Below are 21,176 nucleotides of genomic sequence, written 5' to 3'. Positions count from 1 at the left end.
ATGCTGCTGTAACGCAACCCTCCACCTCCCCATCGCCGCCCAATCTTCGCAGATTCATCAGCTTCATCAGCCACCATCACCACCAGTGTCTGGACTCCACGGGGGGATTTATTTTGTTGCTGCTCAGGGCAGAAACGCCTATCATTTGTTCACAATAAACAATTATCTTTTCTTTATCAGACTTGTCTCTCCTGATTGTAATAAAGTAAATGGAAATTGACTGCAATAACTGACAGAAATACTGTATAAACTGCATTAATACATTTTAGCCACAAGAGGTCAGCATTGGTCCACTTGCACTTGCAGCAAAACTCTTCACAGGAAATGTTCATCCCAGAATTACTCTGATCTGTCTGTTGTACTCTGTAGAGAGCTTTTTGACAACATTGTTTTCAAAGGTAATAATAAGGAATATTCACTCAATGATACTGTTTTAGTGCATATTTTGACTTATTATTTAATCTAATGTTCCAACGAAATTGTAGGTAATTATTTTACATCCAGGCTATATGTTCATAGTTTTTTAAATATTTTTTATAGGATTAGTGCAGTTCATTTTCATATAGGAAGCAAAAGTAAGCCGGAGGCAGCGAACTGAAGGGAGAGGGAGGAGAAGGGAGAGATGAGGCAGAGGGGAAAATAGAAAGGGGGGGGTTGGGGATTTACTGGGACTCAGACAGACAGCAGACCGGCTGTCCCAAGCTGCGCTGATCCTTCACTCTCCGGCATCACTAGCCACCTGCCTCTCCGAGAATAACTCACCAAAAAACCTGAGGGCGAGCGCAACCACAGCAAGGGAGGCGAGACAAGAGACTGGCCGGTTCCTTGTGCCACTCTTTCGGCTCCCAGCACACACACCCCATCTCCTACCCCCCCCCTGTCCTGCGGGAGGACAGGCTGCTCTCACGAGCGCACTTGGCGCACTTGGCGACCCGGGTTTGTTGTCGTTACCAGGAGAGGAGCCACAGCCGACAGCCTACAGCTCTCATTGAACCGGGCTGCCCTCTCAGAGGAGATACTTGCATGGATGCACCATGGCCACGTTTGTCTGCAGGGTTCAGTTTTTAGATGACACCGATCCGTTTAACAGCACGAATTTCCCGGAACCGACCAGACCGCCGCTGTACACCTTCAGGGAGGATATCCCACTCATCAACCAGTTAGCGGGCATCCACCGGCTCCTCAAGACTCCACACAAGGTAGGATTACCAGCGCAAACAACTAGACTTTAGTTATGCGTTGCCTTGTGAGAAAACATTGATGTATTACGGATTGTAGAGTGATGTATTCCACCATAACGCAGCATACGACACGGAAAAGTACAAAGTTCAATTCTAATAGTAAAGATAAGCTTTATTAATATTTTTCATGTTGAGATTGAAATACACATTGTCATGAATAAATAGATTTAAATAAGGACTGCACAAGGTCGTTATCACTGCTGTTTTTCACTTCAAGCCGACTGCAAATAAACTTCCATACCCACCATTCAGAGGCTATTTTGAGAACACATTGCAGGCACAACTGATAGGCTCTGCGGCCTGAGGACCGAAACAAGGCTGCAAATGTTTCCCCTTAAAGCCCACAGCAACATTACCCCATGTTGGCGTACATTTGCTCTGCTGAAGTGCAATTGAGAGAGATGCTGGATCTCCACTAGCTCCAAGAAAACCTTTGACCTCTCTGTTGATAAAGCTTCAAAATAAGAATAGATCACAAAGTTACCTTTGATTGTGTTTTGCACGCTGTCACAGTGACAGGTGTGCAAAGGCTTTCACTGCAGCCAGATGTTGCGTGCCTGTGAAAGCTCTGATTCGCAGCGAAAGGCCCGAATCACAGATGATCAAATTTAGATCAAGTGTCGGATTACGATGGGTGTGTGATAGAAAGTGTCTGTGTACCGTTTTTAGTAAATTTCAGTGTTAAACCCATAACCCAGAAAAAAAAAAAAGCAACAGCAACACATTCCTTACTGACGAGGCTGGGTCACAACAAACACACTCGCAGAGGCTAAGCAAGTGAAGCAGATACTGTGTGACCTTGTATTTATTCTTCATTTGTATATAGATGCTGTATAATTCAAGCTGAAAACAGATTGATTTGAAAATAAATACGAGGCACAGAGAGAAAGAGAGAGTTCCACTGCTGGCACAAACCAGCGTTCAACAGCAGAGTTGTTTTTCAGACCAAATGGATCTTTTGCTGGCCCATCTTTAAAAGCCACAAAACAAATGAAAAAATGGCCCACAGCAAAGCTTATGATTACAACCTCCACGCAGACAGATGGTACAGCCTGCGTTCATGTTTGCAATTTTGTTCACATCAGAAGGAAGACTGTGCGCAATGGCAACTGGATATTGGGCTTAGATTATAGGGCTGAAACTGAAATGTTGCAAATTTGCTGGACAGACTGACCAGGATTCAAACGTTGGTGTTGAATATTATCATGTCATTGGAAAATGCCAAAGCTAGCAAGAGTTTGACAACTGAGCTATTTCTTAATCCTTCTTTGTTCAAGCAGCCTTTCGCTCTTTTTGTTTTAACCTTCTGTGCTCTTCCCTGAGAAAAAGCCTACTGTATTATTATGTTGTGATGGTTGAGCTCTGTGTATGGCTGGCTGGGCTGCATGCAAAGTATAGGTCACTTGTCCCAGAATTCCTGTGGCCGGGGTCTGGATCCCTGCGACACTTTGTTCTCCTCACTTTGGGTGCCGTGGTTTTCCTGACCTCTTCCTCCACCTCCTCTCCCACCTCTCTGACTATGCACCAGTATATAAACTCAAACACACACACACACACACACACACACACACACACACACACAGTTAGGCTAACTTGCCAGGGCTAAATCAGTGCATGGGATGTGTCATTTTATCCAAACTGCTGAGAAAAAAAGTTTCCTTTTTATTCTCACAAAAGATATTCTCACTTTTCAAAGAAACATTTGAATGTTAAAGATGTTAAATTGCAAAGATCTGACTTAAACTAAGCACCAAGACAAGTTACCCCCCCCCCCCCCCCCCCCAAAACAAAATGATCCATACATTTTAAGCTCGATGCAGAAGCCTCACCCTCAGTTTTGCAGGGAAATCTCCCATTCCCCTCAAAAGCAACAAAGCCAAGACTTCACAGCCGCACTTTTATTTCATTACCAAAGGGTTCCCAATAGAGCAACACTGGGAGATTTAATAGCTGTGTAGAACACGCCGTCCTCCACACTCTTCAAAGAAAATGCTCCTCTGTGGCTCTGAGTTTGAGACAAAAACGTTCTTAAAAACTCATCGTTTAAGTTACGTAAGGTTATTGTTAAGCGTCAACCCGTCGTGATCGCCGGCAGGCCTGGTGTTGTTTTAACATGGAAGTAATTACTCCCCTACCCCCAATTCTTTTTTTTTCTCCCTGCTTTGCTCTTCTGGGAGAATTTGATTAAATGAGTGCAAAGTATACTAGCCACTAAGTGTTTCCCTGGCCCGTCCTGGAGCCTTGAGTGTGAAGAGCTTGCGGTTCCTTCTGGAGCCACCTCTCAGCCGGCTCCGTCCAGCACGATGTGTTTTGTTATGTTATTACTACTATTACCCAAGCGGAGTGTTTTAGGAAGGAGACACCCTTTGGACGGTTAGCTGTTAGCGTATTGTGTTACAGAGTCGTCCGGGGCTCACTTCTTTGCTGTCCAAGCAGTATTTGTATGATTAAGTAATGTTCGTAGATAAAAGCCGAGCAGCAAAATAAATCAGGGAGCTGGAGACGGAGGTGGTGGTGGGGCTCTGTCTTGGGACATAAAGCCTCAAGTGGAATATTAAAGAAAATGCTGAATAATGCCAGCGGATTGGGCACAAGAAATGCTTTTGTCCTACATAAATGGAAAGTGGGACAGGGCGTGATTAAACCCCCCTCCGTCTCCTCCCTTCTACGTAGTCAAACCTAAATGACTAGACTACAAAGAAGGCCCTTAAAATATTTGCACTAGAATGCTTGTGTTTCTTATCTTGTTGGCTTGATAGTTGGACAGTCCACCACTTTGGCCCAGACTGAAATATCTCATCAACTATCAGATAGATTGACACAGATTTTTAGATTAACATTTGGTACACACATTCATGTCCTCTTTAGGGCAAACTATGAGTTTGGTGAAACTGGAGCAGAAGCCAGAGTAAGAGTCATCGTAACATTCAACTTATTCCAAAAGCAAGACAATGAGATATGTAGAGTTGCAAGGAGTTCAGTTCAGTTTACTTAACAGTTCAGGCAAGGTGAAAACCAGGAGAATAGGGTCAGAAAAAGCCGATCAGACACTATGAGGAAACTCTGGAGCGCTTGGTAGCTAAAGACAATCTGACAGGGACCAAGTGAAAGTGGACTGGTATAAATACTGAGGGACTAATGAGAGAATGAGCCGCAGGTGAGGAGATGGGCGCAGAAGACCAGGGGAGGGGAATGAGTAGAATGCATGGCCTGAGAAAATGGAAGGAACTGAAATGACAGGAGAATTATAGTGAAAAAGCAGAACCAGATCAAAATAAACTAAGAAGAGCTTAAGGCGCATACATCCGTCTAAAATCATGCTTCTGAAAATAGTATGAGTCACCGGTAGAGTTGTTAGGTCAAAGCCTTTTTTTTTAACTGAGGTCAGCATATGTTTTGAATTATTTGCAAAGCGTATCAGCGTGTTCTGTGCCGAGTGTCTATTCTGTACTGAGCGCTGCATGTTTTTTATGGCCACCGAGAGCTGAAATATGTTCAAATATGGGTAAAACGCTTCACTCGTCACTGTCACTTTCCACCCAAATGTCCAGTCGCAGTGGAGGAGGGGGCGGAACAAATGCCACAGAAGTATGCCTACTCCTTGAACTTGAACTTCAACTCTTGAACCAAACGATCGTCGCGTACTCGCCGAGCTGTTTCCACGCACACGTGTTTAAATGTATAAAAGTTTTGTGCTTTCTCTGTTGTCCTATGATCACTTAATAAAACATGACTAACAATTATTGTGAGGAATCATTAACAGTAACCAGTGAACATAGACAGACAGTCTCCTCGTTGCCTATTAAAAGCATGATTTTCATTATTTAAGGTAAACCGAGCCAATTTTATAGTGATATAAAGTGGCTCTAAGAGCAAAAACGCTTGGTGACCGCTGGCTTAAAGAATTTATGATAGGTTAGGTTAGCCTTGGTAGTGCCCCCCCCCCCCAGACCCACACACACCCACTCTCGTGTGCATGCTGCCTCAGTGCAGCGTAAATATAGCAAGGTTATATTTAAGCTGTGAGTCCATCCGACAGTCCGTCTCTCCGTCTCCCAATGAGAAGGAGGGACAGACGGAGGGCAGCAGCAGGTCTTGTGATCAGTGGTCTCTGCTGGTCAGGGTGCGTCGTCATGCAACTTGACCAGACAGCCAGGGCGGCGTTTGGCAGCACACCAGAGGCTAGGGTACCCAGTATGTAGGTGCTAAATGCTAACTGAAGTCATGACACATGAACTCATTCACCTATTCATACATCAGCAGCTTTAACAATGAGTTGTAAAGCTCAGAGCTTATTGTAACAATAATGTATGTTACTTTTTATGAGTTGTAGCTGTGCCGGCTGCTTGCACCTGCTATCAACTTGTGACTGTAAACATCAATGCCAGTGGTGTGCAGATATATTACTGTGCACCTGGTCTCAGACTCAGCAGGGTTTCCCATTACTCAGAGCAAAGCTGGTCAATTCTGACGGAGGCCGCTCTGCAGTGCTACCTTAGATCTTGCGATCTCAGATGGATGGGCGCAAGATTGGTTCTTGAAAAGTGAAAAAGAGAATCTGCCGTGTGCGTGAATGTACACATGTAACTTATGTATGTGGGAATGACTGTGATTGCTCCCTCCACAAACATGTAGAGATTGTACACAATTGAAATTTTGAGAGTAATTTTTCCTCTCACAGCTGGTATTTAAATGCACGAAAAAAACCTTTCATTCTCTGTTTCCCCCCCTGGTTCTGGTTTCATGTTCTGAAGCCGTTATTGCTACGTCTCCACTAGTTAATTCCCCTCACAGCTTTGTAATGCTGAAAGCAGAGGCACACCGCATATGGCTCTCCCACTTTGGATCACTGTACACACTCGACTCGCGTTGAAATCCTCGCCCCGTGAACTGGCTTTACTTTACGGGCTGAACTTGTTCAAAAAAAAAAAAAAAGGGTGTGAAACGCATGCAGAGACATAGTGAGTGAGTATTAAAAAATTGTGGATCCAGAGACCAATATCATTCCTGTGGGTGGCACATGTACGTATCATAGCAAAGCCAGGGACTTTTCACATGCCACCCTGCGTATGTCCAAGTGCTGAACCATATTTTCCATCCCAAACTTAGGTCTAAATGCCAATTTTTTAAGTTGGCCCCTAGTTTTGTTCAACACAGTTGAATCAAGTATCCTGAAGACTTTTGTGTTCAAAAGATTGTTTCATTCTTTCCCATAGCTTGATGACTGTACGCTGCAGCTCTCCCACAATGGCACCTATCTGGATCTGGAGTCCTCTCTGGCCGAGCAAAAGGACGAGCTGGAGGGCTTTCTGCAGGATGACACAGGGTGAGACTGATTCACATGTATGCCCTTCCAAATAGTCATATACACTCTCAGTCTCCACTGTTAAAACATCTCAAACCCCCCGCCCCACACACACACACACACACACACCCACACATATATCTTTTCTGAGTTTCTCCATTCTTATAAATTGGGAAGAATCACAAGCTGCTGGATGTGGATTTCTTGGAAGCACAAGTTCATGGAAAGTATGAAGCGCTCTGGAAAGTGAGACAGATGTGCCCTCCCTTCCACAGCTACAGCTCTCTCACTGTGTTTTTACAATAATTGATATTCTGATCTTTGTGACAAAATTTCACAGTTCGCAAACCTGTCAAGTCTAGAAGAAACTGCATGATCACTTTGTAACAGCACTGTCGTCAAGTATTTTCAGTCTCTCACATCTCCCAGAAGCAATGCTGGTGTCTCTCTTCAAGAGAAAATGTGCTGCTAGGGCTCAGCGTTTCCACCCAAAAAGTTGTATGTCAGTGATGCTAATTAATTCAAAACATGTTTCAATTTTTTGTTTTCATATCTTGATATGATAGATATTTCCAGCGGTTTGTGAAGCGTTGTTGTATGTCGATCTGTTTGGAGACTTCATGATAAGTGCGTGTGTGTGGTTGTTTCCATGTGTCTTTCTTATGCACCTGGTAAGTCATGTGACAGGTGATGGACAGGCGTATAAAGGCCTGTGTGTGTTTCTGAAGTCGTTGAGATCTTGGAGAACTGTTTGGATTGGACAGGCCAGACAGAAGGTCTGTCATCCAAGGTCATACTGTACTGACAGTAGGAAATGAATGACACATTGGGTCGGGTTTGACCCTTTCTTGGCTTTAACATCACAAAGGCTGAGGATAGATGCTTCCAACTAAGCCTGTCCTTGTCCTCCCTCTGTCGGAAGAACACCGTTTATATAGTGCCAAAAAATGAATAAACTAATCATACTCAGTACCTCAGCCTCAAACCACATGTTTTACTTTAAAGTCAGGCAGGTTTTGACGGCTGTCTTAAAAGCCATAGTGGTTGTGAATTTTGGGTTTGTCTAGATGTGTCTATTCATCAGGTGTGATGTTACTGTTCTGTATTAACAGCCGTTTGTCACATATTCACATGGATTTACTGTCTTGTCTTGGCTGAAGCTAATCTCTCTAATCTCAAAATATTCACAACAAAAAAAAGAATAGATTGATGTAAAGGCATTATCACCCAGAATTTATGTTCCCACGCATTGTTGTGATTCCAGCTGTGGCAGGACACTGCTCACCACGGTTGACAGTAAACAAGTCCTCTGGTGACGAGGACAGCTCAGAGGATGCTTTCACTACAGGAGGGGAAATAGCAGGAGCAAGCTGCTGTAGATTGTCATGTCGAGCATGAGTTCCTCCAAGCCATGAGAGATGTTTTTGTATTATTCAAACTATATTGAGATAAGGATTTGAATAAACAAACTATTAAGTATAGTGAATCGTTCCAGCTCACTAGCATTTGTAATCCAAAACATCCCTTCTTATCCTCACAGTCTTTTACATTCTCACATCTAATCGTTGCATCATGGGTATCATTTTCCATGAAGCCTTATTCTCACCTGTCATTCTCACACAATACATTATCATACAGGTCCGGCAAGGAAATTGAAATTGCAAGAAAAAACACAGTTAGCTATCAGCATCTCATGCAGATCGTGTTAACATTTTTGCTCTATTTCTTAGCAAAGCTGATAACGCAGCTTAGCAGAAGGATAGGAGGCCAGACGTTCTTTTTGTTTGGGTGTGTGTTATCCTCGCTGCATGTTTTGCATGTTATCAGAGCAGTGCTTTCCCTGCTTGGATTGGATGCTATCAGCATGTCAGTGATGGAAGTCAGCGATAAGCTCCCACGGACTGGAAAATAACAACTGAGGTTAGGAGAGAGAGCTGGAGTCGCTCTCCGAATACCAGCATCCTTTACCCTTATGTTTGTGTGTTCTCCCTTTGTGTTCCCACTGGAAATATGCTGTATATAAATGTGTGTGCTCACGATGGTATGCGGAGGTGTGTGTGTATGTGTGTTGTGTCTGCTGCTGCACTTTTGCGGCCTCAAAGCTCAGATGCGTATCAGTATAGGGGGGGTACAAATCCAATGCAGGCCACTGTTTGTCTGCACAATTCCCATCATGCCAACGGCCTCTGCATTACAAAAAAAAGGTCCATCATAACAAGTCCTTGCACGATAGTTTGTCTTAAAATCAAGAACATTTAACACAAGTAACATTTTTTTTTTCCTTAAAGCAGTTGCCGACTGGATGAAATAATTGCACTTCCTTATCCAATGCCGTTTCATTTGTTGCCGTATATTCTTCTCTCGCATCAAGTGTCAATAAATTGTGAAACGAGACAGATCACTCCACTGAAGCAAGGGTTGTAAATGAAATGATTGTGCAGAAACTAGAAACATATCATTGCTTTCATGAAGATATTTCTGCTTCTTTCGTTGCCAGGTCCAGAGGGAAGAAGCACAGTGTTATTCTGCGAACCCAGCTGACCGTCCGCGTGCACGCCTGCATCGGTGAGTGCTGTGTGACATGTTTATATACGTGTTTAACACCAGGTTCTCCCTGGACACACACATGCCCAGTCAGACACATCAGCAAGCTTGAGAACACATTGCAGCGCACGCTTAGATGGCTGTCCAGGGGTTTACACATGGAACATGCTTGTGTCGAGACATGAGACCTCCCAGTCAGAGGCACGTTCGACTGCTATGTGAAATTTCTCCAATTCAACGTGGTATTGCGATCATGTCAGTATTTGCATTAGACATGTATGATGGGAGCTTTTACACAGTTCAGAAAGAGAAAGGTGAATGGAAGCTTTTCCTGTGTATGTGGCCATAAAGTGTACGCTCCGTTTTTTCCCACCTTCTGGGGCTGGTAAAGGCTTCACAGTGTGACGCCCTTAACTCTTCCCGGTTTGTGATGGTGAAGAGGAGGAGGGAGGAGGAGACAGAGTGTGTGTATCATTGAAAGTTAGAGGGTGCTTAAAGAAATAGATCGCAGCACGAAAGGGGAAATGTTACGATAAGAGTAGGACGAAAGAACTGAATGAGAGATTTGCAAGGGAGGGAGGGAATGATAGGAGCTATCAAGCAACACAAACAACTTATTTTTTACAAAATTCCAGTTTGTCCAATACTTATATTTTGATTAAATACCAGCAAAACTAATGACAGTCTTAGCTGTATTTTGTCTTTAGTGCTATTTAGCAAATGTTAACATGCTAAATTGTTGAAAATCATTAGCTCAAAGCATCACTGTGCCTGTGTACAGCCTCACGTAGCTGCTAGCATAGCTGTAGACTGTTAAAGAGTACATTTTTATCAATATCTAGCACACTTATCATTTTAAATTATTCATAATTTAGCGTTTCAGCTGCTTCAAGATGTCATTTTCTCACTCTCGAATTGTCTTGCCTTCTGGCTGTGTAATGTAAAGTCTCTGGTCATAATCTAGAAAAAAAGAATGCCCTGAAAACACATGGATGATTCTGCTATCTGTTTTCTCATTACTATTACATAACAGCCCAGTCCTATAACGAGCGACAACAATCCTTTTTCTGTCTGCAACTCACTCTCTTTATATCACCCCTTCACTTTGTCTCTGCTCACTCCTTTCCTCCATGACTTGTCTGCACGGTCAACATTCTTCATGCCAGTGATAGCGGTGCTAATTCTGGATCCTAGAATCTGTTGCCCTGGATTGGTTGAGAACCTGCTGAGGTGAAAGGTCACTAGGAGTGGGACTAATAGTGTTAAGGAGAGAAAATGACACATACAAGGGGAAAAAAAAGTGTCAATTTAGTTTGTGACATAACTTGTTTTCATTTTTACAGGGTAAAATATAATAAAATAGTTAAGAATAAAATAATGATTCTAAACTATTATCATACAAGTTCTTAGAGAAATATTTTTGCAGCATGCTGTAGCAGTTTGTATTTACCCAATGTAAGGGTCACAAACCCATGAACTTGCCTTCTACTCCCGTTATTTCCTTCTTCCAAAACAGTGGTGAAGAACACCGGGAACAAAAGCCATGAGTTGAGTTTTCATTAAAACATAAGTATGACTGGCTTGTGCATTAACTGCTCTGCTCTGTATGTGTGTGTGTGTGTGGAGAGGCTAAGCCATGCGCTCGGTGAAACACGAGAGCAGAGGATATTAATGATTGTGTGAAATATTAGCAGTGCCGCTCATAATGTTGTAGCGGCTGTGTGCTGCTGCAGAATGAATATAGGGGAAACACCACATATATACAGTATAATACACACACCCTCCCTTAGCTCATCTTAGTAATTTGAAAAAAGACCAGCGCTCTTTTAGTAGAGAGAAGAATGCATCCTCACCATATGCGATGCATTTCTCTTTCAAGGGCATGAGTGAAACTTTCACGATTTTTACCCGGTGCCAAAGATTGTTGACAGAGTTTGTTCACTCTATCGCCCACAATCCAGATTTCATTCAGCATGGCACAGATGCTGAGCAACAACCAGAACCCGACTGGAGTTGATGCTCTGGAGTGACACTTTGTAATTCTGCTGCATTGGACAGACAGATAGCGTGAGCGAGTCACAGCAATCCATTCACTTTAGAGATCTACTGACCATTTACAACCCCCTCTCGGCGTTGCTTCAATGAGACGGTTCGGCTATCCACTCATCTGTAACATTCTCTAATCCTTCAGGGTCTTGACCTTCAAATTGCCAGAGGAGTGTTCAGCGTTAAATGAAAAGTCTGTCACAATCAAGAATACAAATTGCTTGTGGAATCAAGTATCTGTGACTCATTATTAGTTGGTCAATATAGTGGGATTGCATGGCATGGCTTTGGATTGAGTACATGGATAGCTGACTGTGCCACATGCATGGTAATTATTCGGTTCATGAGACTGAAATGCAGGAAAGGATCAATTCCTTACACATTTTCCTAATCTTGCCGTCTTCATCAGCTTTCAGGTTTGATTGACAAGGATCAGGATTTGATTGTACTGAGGTCAAATGTTAGGGAGATCTTAGAGTTTGCGACCTCCTTCAGTTGTTCATTGATCTTCTTTCAGGGCCACAAGGGTGAAAATATTAGTACAACTTTAAGAGAGACGCCTCTCCTTGGCATTTCTTGGCATCGCTGCTAACGGAAAGATCCAATTACATTCACGCTTGCCAATTTGGGATTAAGGATGCTCTGTGATGTGTGTATGTGTAAGTGAGGCTGTGAAAATGTGTGTGAGTTAATGAGTTGTTTCTGTTGTATATGAGAAGGAGTACACATTGGCATGATCAGCAAAGCAGAGACTCTGTCTGCTAGTGTAAGCACTTCTCTGCAGGCGATGTGTCTGCACTGGGCCTTCGTGGCACTTTAATGATCCAGCTCGCTGTATTTTCCTCACTGGGAGATTAGCGTCAATTTAACAGGAATTTATCTTGTGATGCAGGGTAGGTGTCCTGAGTGTCCTCGGCTTCAGGATGAACAACGCTTAGCCTGAGCCTCTTCATTTTGCCCATCTACTTAAGCACTTCTCTGTCATTTGTTCTGTTGTCTCTCAATATCTACTCGTGTGCCCTGTTTCCTTTATTTCCTCCCCTTCTCTTAGTTGATCCCGTGGTCTGCAGACTCGCCAGAGTGCCAATCAGAAACCCTTATTTAGAGGTTCATTTTAGCAGTCTCTGTCGCAGCAGACTTGTTGTTGCTGACGGGGGGAGAGAGGTGGTTCAGGGGTGTGGGTGAGGTGGAGGTGTTATCTTTAGAAAGTGTTGACAGCACAGAAACATGCGAGGAAGGCCGCACAACCTTTACTAACTGCACGGAGCAATAATTTTACGTAACAAGACTACAGAAGTCATAGAGGTCTACAGCCCCGCTAGCATCATCGGTGGCACGTGGAGGCATCAGTGCTCAGTACATTCCCACAAAATGATAGCGTCAAAACAATGATTTTATCATAAGGGATGTGAATTTGTTGATTGTTATTATGTGGCTATGTAATATGCGTCTAGCTTTTTTGTAAAATGAGCAACCATGACCCCGAATCTGCATATTTGATGGACATTTGACAATACTGGATTTCTAGGGTCCATAAAATGTCATGACATTATATCGGATACATTCACTAGTGACCCTGCAGGACTAACATGGGAGAGACTCATTGGGGGAAGATGTTGACCTTAATTCAGCTGGATGGACCAGGTTCAGGGAAGGGGAGGGGGCAGAGAGAGAGAGTTTTGGGCACTCTTTTAACTAAATATTAGCCCGTATGCTACGGTAATATGGAGCAGCGAGAGCCAATATTTAGAGACATTTCTTCCCCTTAAATTCGTTTTTTAAACACTTATAACAGCATAGATGTGTAGCAGGACATAGTCGAAAATAATCTCTTATAGACACTGTTTTTAAACTACCTCAAAACTAATAGATTCAATAAATCGGTCTGGCTGATTGATGTAGCTCTAAACACACAGCAAATCTCACAGATATCGAGTCATTATTTCTTGTGATACTTTGTCATTCATTTTGTATTTGTGAAGCACATTAGCAGAAAGCTTTTGTTTCCCATTGTGGCCTCATTTCCCAGCCTCCCCTGAAGTGAACGGATAAGCGGTAATTAAATACAGTTTAAGTGATCAAATATACAAAGGGTATGCTATCTGACAGGTAGAGCTCCCTGTAATGCAAACAGCAGGTGGAACAAAAGAGCCGTAGTGCAGAACAAAAGACCTTGCATGTGTTTTGGAGCCTATTCAATCTATTGGCAGTTACCTCTGGAATTTAACCCTTTTTCAAAAAAATGTGGCTCCTATACTGCTGGATTTCTGTGCCCCAATTATCCGTCTCTAATCACCCCTCGCAGTAATGTAAAATAGAGGGGGGGCTGGAGGTGGAGGTGAAGGGACTTGCTTTGATTTTCTCTGCTCGGGCTGTTACATAACAAATTAGCAGCTTGTCAAAAACGGAGTCAAAGATAGTGTTGCATCTGTCTGTCTTTTCTTGCTTTTTTTTTTTATCCTGCTTTGATTGGATACAAAAGTAATAATAGGCCACCGTACAACATCAAAGGTTTATAGTAACTGTAGTTATCCACTGTAAAGAGATGTTTTGAGGATTTGGTGGCATCAGGCAAAATCTCTGTAAATATGAGTTTACTGACATGGTGGTCCCCGGTGAAAAAGCAGTAGTCGCTAGTGTTCAGTGTTGATTTACCGATGGGGGGGGAGGGGTGCGTTAGTAGTGACCGCAATCTGGCTTTGAGATGCTCCAGAAAGAGACGACTGCAGCTGGTTCCAACAGGGATTTACTGTGTTGGTGTCCCCCCCGCTGTGGGAGATAAGGCCTGGTAATGGCATGGTGTGACAGGGAGATAATGCTTGGTAATGGGTAAGCTGGGAGGGGGCAGTGGTGTAGGACATCTGTGGCTGTGCAGTTGTAAAACTCCAGACATATTATAGGGTTTTGCTGACATGCTCCACTCTAATATCCGTGCAAACCTTAGCCAACATGCTCTAACTACTTTTCAATCTGGCATCCTTTCCCCTTCATCCTCTATTAATCTACTTTGCTCTACATTGTCCATTTGTCTCCATTTCTCCTCCCCATCTCCTGACTGGTTTCAGTCAAACACTCACCACCTCTGTTGTTTTTAACCTCTGCAACCTGTTTCTTCTTCTGGCCTGCCCGCTCTGATCTCCACATCTATATTTACTCTGCTCAGCTTCACATACGGCTTATGACTCTTTGTTCTCTTGAAACACCTGTGGCTTTGGCTCAAGAAATTGGGCCTCATGATCTTTCTGTGTGAACCTGTGTGAGTCAACAAGGATATTCTGCTGTGCCAACGAATTGTTTGCATGCTCTCTGACAAGTTTAGACCTGTCACTCAATCTGTTTTATCTGTGCACAGCCGTAATATCTTCGTGCAAATGTGTGTTTATGTGTCTGTACTTTGTTTTCGCTATCTCACCATCATCTGAAATCAGTAGCATTCAGAATACAGGACACGCTGCTAACTTTTCATCGGTGTTTCACAGGGAGAAAGAAGGAAAGAGAAAAACACTCAAATAGTTTCCCCTCGTCAGCTGCTGAGACCCCGAGGAGCGACTGAGAGCATTGCGCCCAAATGACTCATGCCTTAGTTACTGCTGTGGGCTGATGAGGCATTAGGGATGAAGGTGTAGAGCAGTGGAAGTGGTGGGATAACTTTACAGCACTAGCTGCTGTAGAAAATCCTGTAACACACATCTATCCTACAGCTGGTCTCAATTCCTACTCCAGTAGCACTCTTCAGTTTGTCTCCAACTGTAAATAACTTGCCGTCTTGCTTTCTTACTGTACCGTTGGTGAAGGGGACCGTGGTCCAAAGATAGTTAAATGTCCTCTGCTGCAGTAAGCCAGAAGCAGACAGAAATAACAAGTGTGCACGTTGCACTGTTTACGCTCAGCAGTCAAGCTTATATTATGCAGTGAATCTTCGATGTGATTATTTACATCTCTTATGGTTTTTGCTGTGTAATCCAGTTGTTTGTTGCAGCTGTGCATCTATTGTGATCAGTTGCTTTGGTGTGAAGGATCCTGTCTGTGTGTTGCAGTGTTTCTGCTTTCTGTGGATGTGGCAGTTTTTTTTTTTTCCTGAGCTCTATTTATGCAGACAAACACAAGCAGCCCAACTGTTGTGCGCTTGCACAACACACTGCTGTTTGGGGTTTGCTCTTCCAACCCTAAGTGCTCTTACTGGAAGAAATATACTGCATATGTGCATGTGTCTTTGGCTTTGTATGCGTCTGAGTGTTATGTCTGGGCTTGTTCATATATGCAGCTGAGTGTACCTGCACAAACCTCTAACTGGTCTGTTTTAATAATTTTGAAGCTGTTACATAATGCAATAAAACATTACAATTACCACAAGCTAAACATCCAGAACACACGCTGGAGAATCTGTGGACTTGGCATCTCGTCCAGCCGTGGGGTTTCAGAGATGATGGGTTTAGGGGATGTGTGGAGAGAGACGGGGAGCGGGATGATTTCCAGGGAAATGGTAAATCACTTAGGGAAGAAAACACAAGGGAAAAACAAAGCAAGGAGTAAATGCACCTGCCAGACAGAGCAGCAGCAGCTGGCCAGCAGCTCCACAAGTTATGTCATAGCTCTGTGGTCCGCTGTCTTACAGGTGAGGAGATTGAGGAAAGAGAGAAGACTTTGCCATGGTGATGCAAATAGTTTTATAAGTTCTAAGTCTTCTATTTTGGGATTCCAGACTCCAGACTAGAAAAGTTAGGGAATATTGCTTTGGCAGTTTGATTTAGAGAATATTTTGGTTGGACTGACAAGGAGTTAATTTTGCTTCTAACCCCAGTACATAAAAAAATAAATAAGATTGTAACCCAAAATAAACAAATGCTTGCAGCAGTTATATATCAGTTACCTTATCTTATCTTATCTTAACCTAAATCCAAGTCTTCATCCTAAAATCTAATGATTCACGCTATGGGGACTTGCATTTGGTCCCCAAAAGGAAGGTGAGTCCCCACAATGTGACTGTGTAAACAGATGTATGTCCCCACAAGTCATAAAAACACACCCCCACAAACAAACACACACACACACACACACACACACACACACACACACACACACACACACACACACACACACACACACACACACACACACACACACCATTAATGGGCCCTCTATCGTCAACTATAAGCCAAGACCAGCAGGCGGAATATAGTCCCAAAAACGTTGAATTGGTTCATTGTCTTCTGGTAAATAACCGTAATTATGCCAGAACTCCCTTATAGCTTTTGTCTGATCTCATCATACCTGCTGTATTAAGGTCACGCACAGGAAAGAACACACACACACAAGCAAGGGCGGAGTATAACAACAGGCAAGTGTGGAGTGAGTCAGAGCAAGATTTCACTGAGCTAATCCACTCAGCAAGCAGCACATATCCTACAATATCCTCCCTGTTTACCCGCTCTGGCTGCTGTCATTCTTACTCCGGTTTCTCCGTCAGCTTCTACTGTGTTTCTCACTCACTCTTTTATGTCTGTCTAACTCTCTCTTCTTTGTCAGGCTCCCCTTTTCTATTTCTGTCATTGCACATGCCCAGGGAATCTTTATAACAATGCACTAGTTGAGAAAAAGTTGAACGATTTTTGTGCTACGCTAAGCTAACTGGCTGTTGACTGAAGCCTCACACTTATCATAGATGAGAGTAGTATCAATGCTCTCATCTAACATTTCATTTTTAAATCTTATTTCTGACCATTGCACATGCTTAGTGAATCCAGTCAATTAACATTGACATCAGCAGCAAGCGTGAGAAAAGAGAGAGAGAGAGAGAGAGAGAGAGAGAGAGAGAGAGAGAGAGAGAGAGAGAGTGAGATAGAATGACAAAGGGTGAGGGGGGAGAGCGAGGGAAAAGACTGGGCGCTTGTTTCACACGTGCACGCTTGTATGTGGGATTGAGCACCACAATATTTCCCACAATCAGCTTTTGTGTCTGACTGCACGCTGCGAAAAATCAGGTCACACTTTATAACATTTGCATTTTCGCAAAGACAGAGCAACCCCTTGACACTTTGTCGGTTACATGCAAATACAATTGTATTAGTTTAGTCTATAGACTTGCTTCAGTAGTGTTGAGAGGATATTAGGACACGGCCACACACTCTTGACTGCAGGCGAGTGACCGTCACCTCCGAGGTGATATGTGTGCTGACTGTGGGCAGTGCCGGGTGGGGTCAACCACACCCACACACTTTGCTTAAGGTTGAGGCTGCGACTATGTGTGTCAAAGTTCACCAAAGTTGAACTCCACGTGATGTGAAGATGCAAATTTGCTTTGCCACCGGAAGCGAATCTTGTTCCCCCCCCCCCCTATGTTCGCACACAATGGAACGGAGGCAAATATATGAGTATATAATGAGTCATCACTCCCTGTGTATACAGCACAGTAACTAAGGTAGTCTGTGTGTGAATATAGAGCAGTACGGAAGCTGCCTGTCAGGCTCAGGCCTGTCATCACCGTGGTATCATCGGATGCCCGCAAGAAAAGCTGGCTATATTTGTGTTTGTGTTGTGGGTAACTGTTCCTGTGTGTGTGTGGGTGTGTGTGGACTAATTCAGAGGTGCCAGGGGGCATATGAAGGGCACAGGGCACGTTCTGGTCATGTCAGTATGTCGAGACATACTGTGTTTGCGAGCCTGCGTGTATTTTTATGTGTTTGCATGTGTTTATGTGGCAGTAACTTTCCTTCCTGAAGACATCTGCTTCTGAAATTCTTTTACAGCTGATGTCCTTCATCAGGGTTCAAGGTTACAGTCTGGATATGTTTAACTGCATGTGTGTGTGTGTGTGTGTGTGTCTATATATGAAAGTGTGTATGTAGGCATGTTGCATGCACTGTATGTCAGTGTGTTCACTATAAAATATAGCAGCCATTTGTTTCCACAGGGGTGGATTTATGGGACTCATATAAAAGTTTATTGTCATGTCCTCCCAAGTGTTGTTGTACTGTATCTGCCTGGGGACGTGGGGACGTGCTTGTGTGGGTATGTGTGTGTGTGTGTCATTGCTGAGCCGAGTGTAATCGCTGTCTAGGTCCATTGCCACTCTTTAAATCTTATGAATCCTACAGTGGAACCTTGGAGGTCTCACTCTCCCTCTCTTTTCCTCTCTCTCTCTCTCTCTCTCTCTCTCTCTCTCTCACACACACACACACACACACACACACTGAGCTCACGGGGCCTCTATCGTCATCTGTACCATCAGCAGCCTCCAGTGCTCATACCGTAGGCCAAGACCAACAGACGAAAAATAGACAGTCACAAAATAACCGAGTTATCCTCAGCAGTCTGGCCTTTGCTGCCTGCCAACTTTTCTTTTTCACTTCACTTGACATGAGACTGAAATCATGCATTATTGTCCAAACTATATTCGATTATGACAGATTGATGGAGAATTTGTTCTTTTAATGACAGATTAATTGACACGCCACTCCACACATATGTGCACATAAGAAGGAAATACCACCCAATAGTATCTTTGCACATGGGTACTGATACAAAATGCAAACCCTTACAAAGACACATTAAAAACTCAATATTAAAGAGTCATTTAATTTTGCATTACGTTGTCTTAAAACAAGTGAAAACAAATCTGCCAGTTGTGTGAAATGTCCTTGTTTCCAATGATCAGCTGGAGACAAAAGTGTACTAGTTGTTTTATAAGAAATTCCTGACAGAGGTGAAACATTGGCAATTACCGGAATCGTATCATCGAGTTCACTTTATTTGTCCTTGACTGAATATGGAGCTACAGGGCAACACACACACACACACACACACACACACACACACACACACACACACACACACACACACACACACACACACACACACACTGCACTGCATGACCTGAACAAAGCTTGAACCCAGTATGTATGTTACAGTATGTTAGACACCCAACCCACCTATATTTAGCATGACCAGCACAGAGAGGTAAAGACTTCCTGGGATTAAATAAAGCTCTCCAGCGTGCCATTACACCTCATGCTCCTCTCACTTCTTTATTTTAGATCCCACCGAAGACCTCGTCTGAAAGCCCACTGACTGATCGGCCCAGACAGCCGGGTGGAGGCTTTTTTAGAGGGGTGCAATGAAATCCTTCAGAAACACGAGTCAGCGGTTATAACTGGGCTTTAATGCAAGACCACCAGCTGTGACCCGCCCCTCTCTCGTCTGACCCATAGACAGTTGTGCCGTCCTGAACAATATTACCCTTGGTTGACATCGGTGCGTGCTTATCTGTAAATATCCTGTGACCCGGTAAAGATGTGTTACACTGAAATAATTCCTCTGATGAGGTTTGCGTAGATACTGTTGGGGTGCTGCATCTCCTACAGTAATTACGCTCAATATTAAAGCAATGGAAAAATGATTAGAGGAGGAAAATGACAAAGGTAAAGGTAACGGTAGGGCAGGACAACATGAGTTCAGCATCTGTAGCATCATAGTTATTGAGACTCTGACTTCCTCTGCAGAAATGCACTGACTTTGTTTTTCCAGAGAGAAGATTTGATTCACTTTGTACTTGGAGCCAGCATCTAGTGGTCGTAAGAGGAACTGCATCTTATGATTCTTTTGCAACGGCTACTTTATTCTTCTTTTCTATCCCAATTCATTTATAAATGTAAATGTAGTCGATGACACGTTTACTTAAGCAATCAATAATACATGTTTGAGCTGTAAACACAACATTGACAGATTCTCTTTTAAGTTTATATGGAGAACTTGTTAGCAAACAGTTGCCTCGTTGCATATTCAGAAGACCCGGAGCAACATAATTTGGAGTTGTGTCTCTGGCTACCTGATAAACGTAGGTCCAACACTCTGTTGCTTTTATCTAGGGCTGGGGAGATAATCAAATATGATCGACTGTCAATGGAATCGTATTGTGATGAAATCATATATTGAGATATTGTGATGACACAACTACGTTGTCTAAATTGATGATAACAAGCGCATACTAACTCAAATTTCTCAGAAAATCTGATTATTTTGCACTTAAGTTCTTAATTAAATTAACAGACTTTTCATTTGTCAAGTTTTGAATTTTCACACTAGTATTCAACATCATAAGGATAAGGATGTTTATTGTCATCGTAAAAACATACAACGAAATTAAGTTGGCGACTCATCAGTCAGTACAGCATGTGGTTATTTCATACAGACCATTTTTTTATTAAAATACCAGAAAATTTGCTATAGCGTGTATATATACATATCAAGATATAAAATGACTGTTATTGTGACAGAAGATTTTGACCACATCGTCCCGCCCTACAATCTCTGTTTATGATCTTCTCCTCTTGAGAGAAATGCAGTATCTTTTCGTTCAGCTGCTGAATGCTCCACTATGTCCATTAACTAGTCTCTAAGCAAAAAAACTGCTTCTGTGGCCAAAAACAACACAAGAGTCACAAGTAGAGACTTGTAATGCTCATAGATGACTTTGAGAAGCTCATATGCTGGATGCCAAACAGATTCTTATGATTCTCTTGGTTTGTCCTTGCATTTCTTTCGTGTCAGCCTGCAGAATCTCACCTTCACACCAATGTGTTTCTGTAACCAGGTCGACTTTAAGAAACATCTGCTGAGCTGGCTGCCATTGTTTAATCTGAAGATTAAGCATAGTAGTAGTAGACTGATGGTGCTCTTTGCTAAAGCCAACTAAGCAGAATTAGACTTCAGTCAAGTGGGGACGCTGCGATTTAGCATTTGTTGCGTTGCAAAGAAAATAATGAAGTACCAGGTTTTGAGTATAATTGCTGTGGATTAGGACTAGTGTAGCCTGAGCTGGCCTGTGTGTTTTTCTGTTTGGAGATGTGTAGATGGTGCAGTAAATGTTGAGGGATTAGTCAACGCTGAAGGGTCACAGCACTAATCTCATTATGGCATGAGAGGAAGGAGGCGTCTGACCACTCCGGTACGACTTAGCAGACGGCCTCGGCACTGGGGGAATCCCTGTTTCACTGTAGAGGACACTCCCACATACACACGTACACATGCACTCGTGTGCTGAT

The 21,176-nt window shown here is 43.1% G+C and overlaps 1 protein-coding gene across 1 annotated transcript in view; it reads left to right on the top strand.

Annotated features, from left to right (window-relative positions):
• The first annotated feature begins 1,034 nt into the window (after positions 1 to 1,034).
• fhod3a (formin homology 2 domain containing 3a) overlaps positions 1,035 to 21,176 on the top strand; it is a 59,115-nt gene continuing 38,973 nt past the window's right edge. Inside the window, exons 1-3 of the mRNA XM_076075320.1 lie at positions 1,035 to 1,199; positions 6,458 to 6,567; positions 9,044 to 9,111. Coding sequence (XP_075931435.1) covers positions 1,035 to 1,199; positions 6,458 to 6,567; positions 9,044 to 9,111 — 343 coding nt within the window. The remainder of the gene's footprint in view (positions 1,200 to 6,457; positions 6,568 to 9,043; positions 9,112 to 21,176) is intronic.

This window comes from Anarhichas minor, unplaced genomic scaffold (genome assembly GCF_050575085.1).
Source record: "Anarhichas minor isolate MPS153535 unplaced genomic scaffold, ASM5057508v1 ptg000051l, whole genome shotgun sequence".
Classification (NCBI taxonomy): domain Eukaryota; kingdom Metazoa; phylum Chordata; class Actinopteri; order Perciformes; family Anarhichadidae; genus Anarhichas; species Anarhichas minor.
The sequence above is the reverse complement of the archived record's forward strand: the minus strand, read 5'-3'. Positions and strand labels throughout refer to the sequence as shown.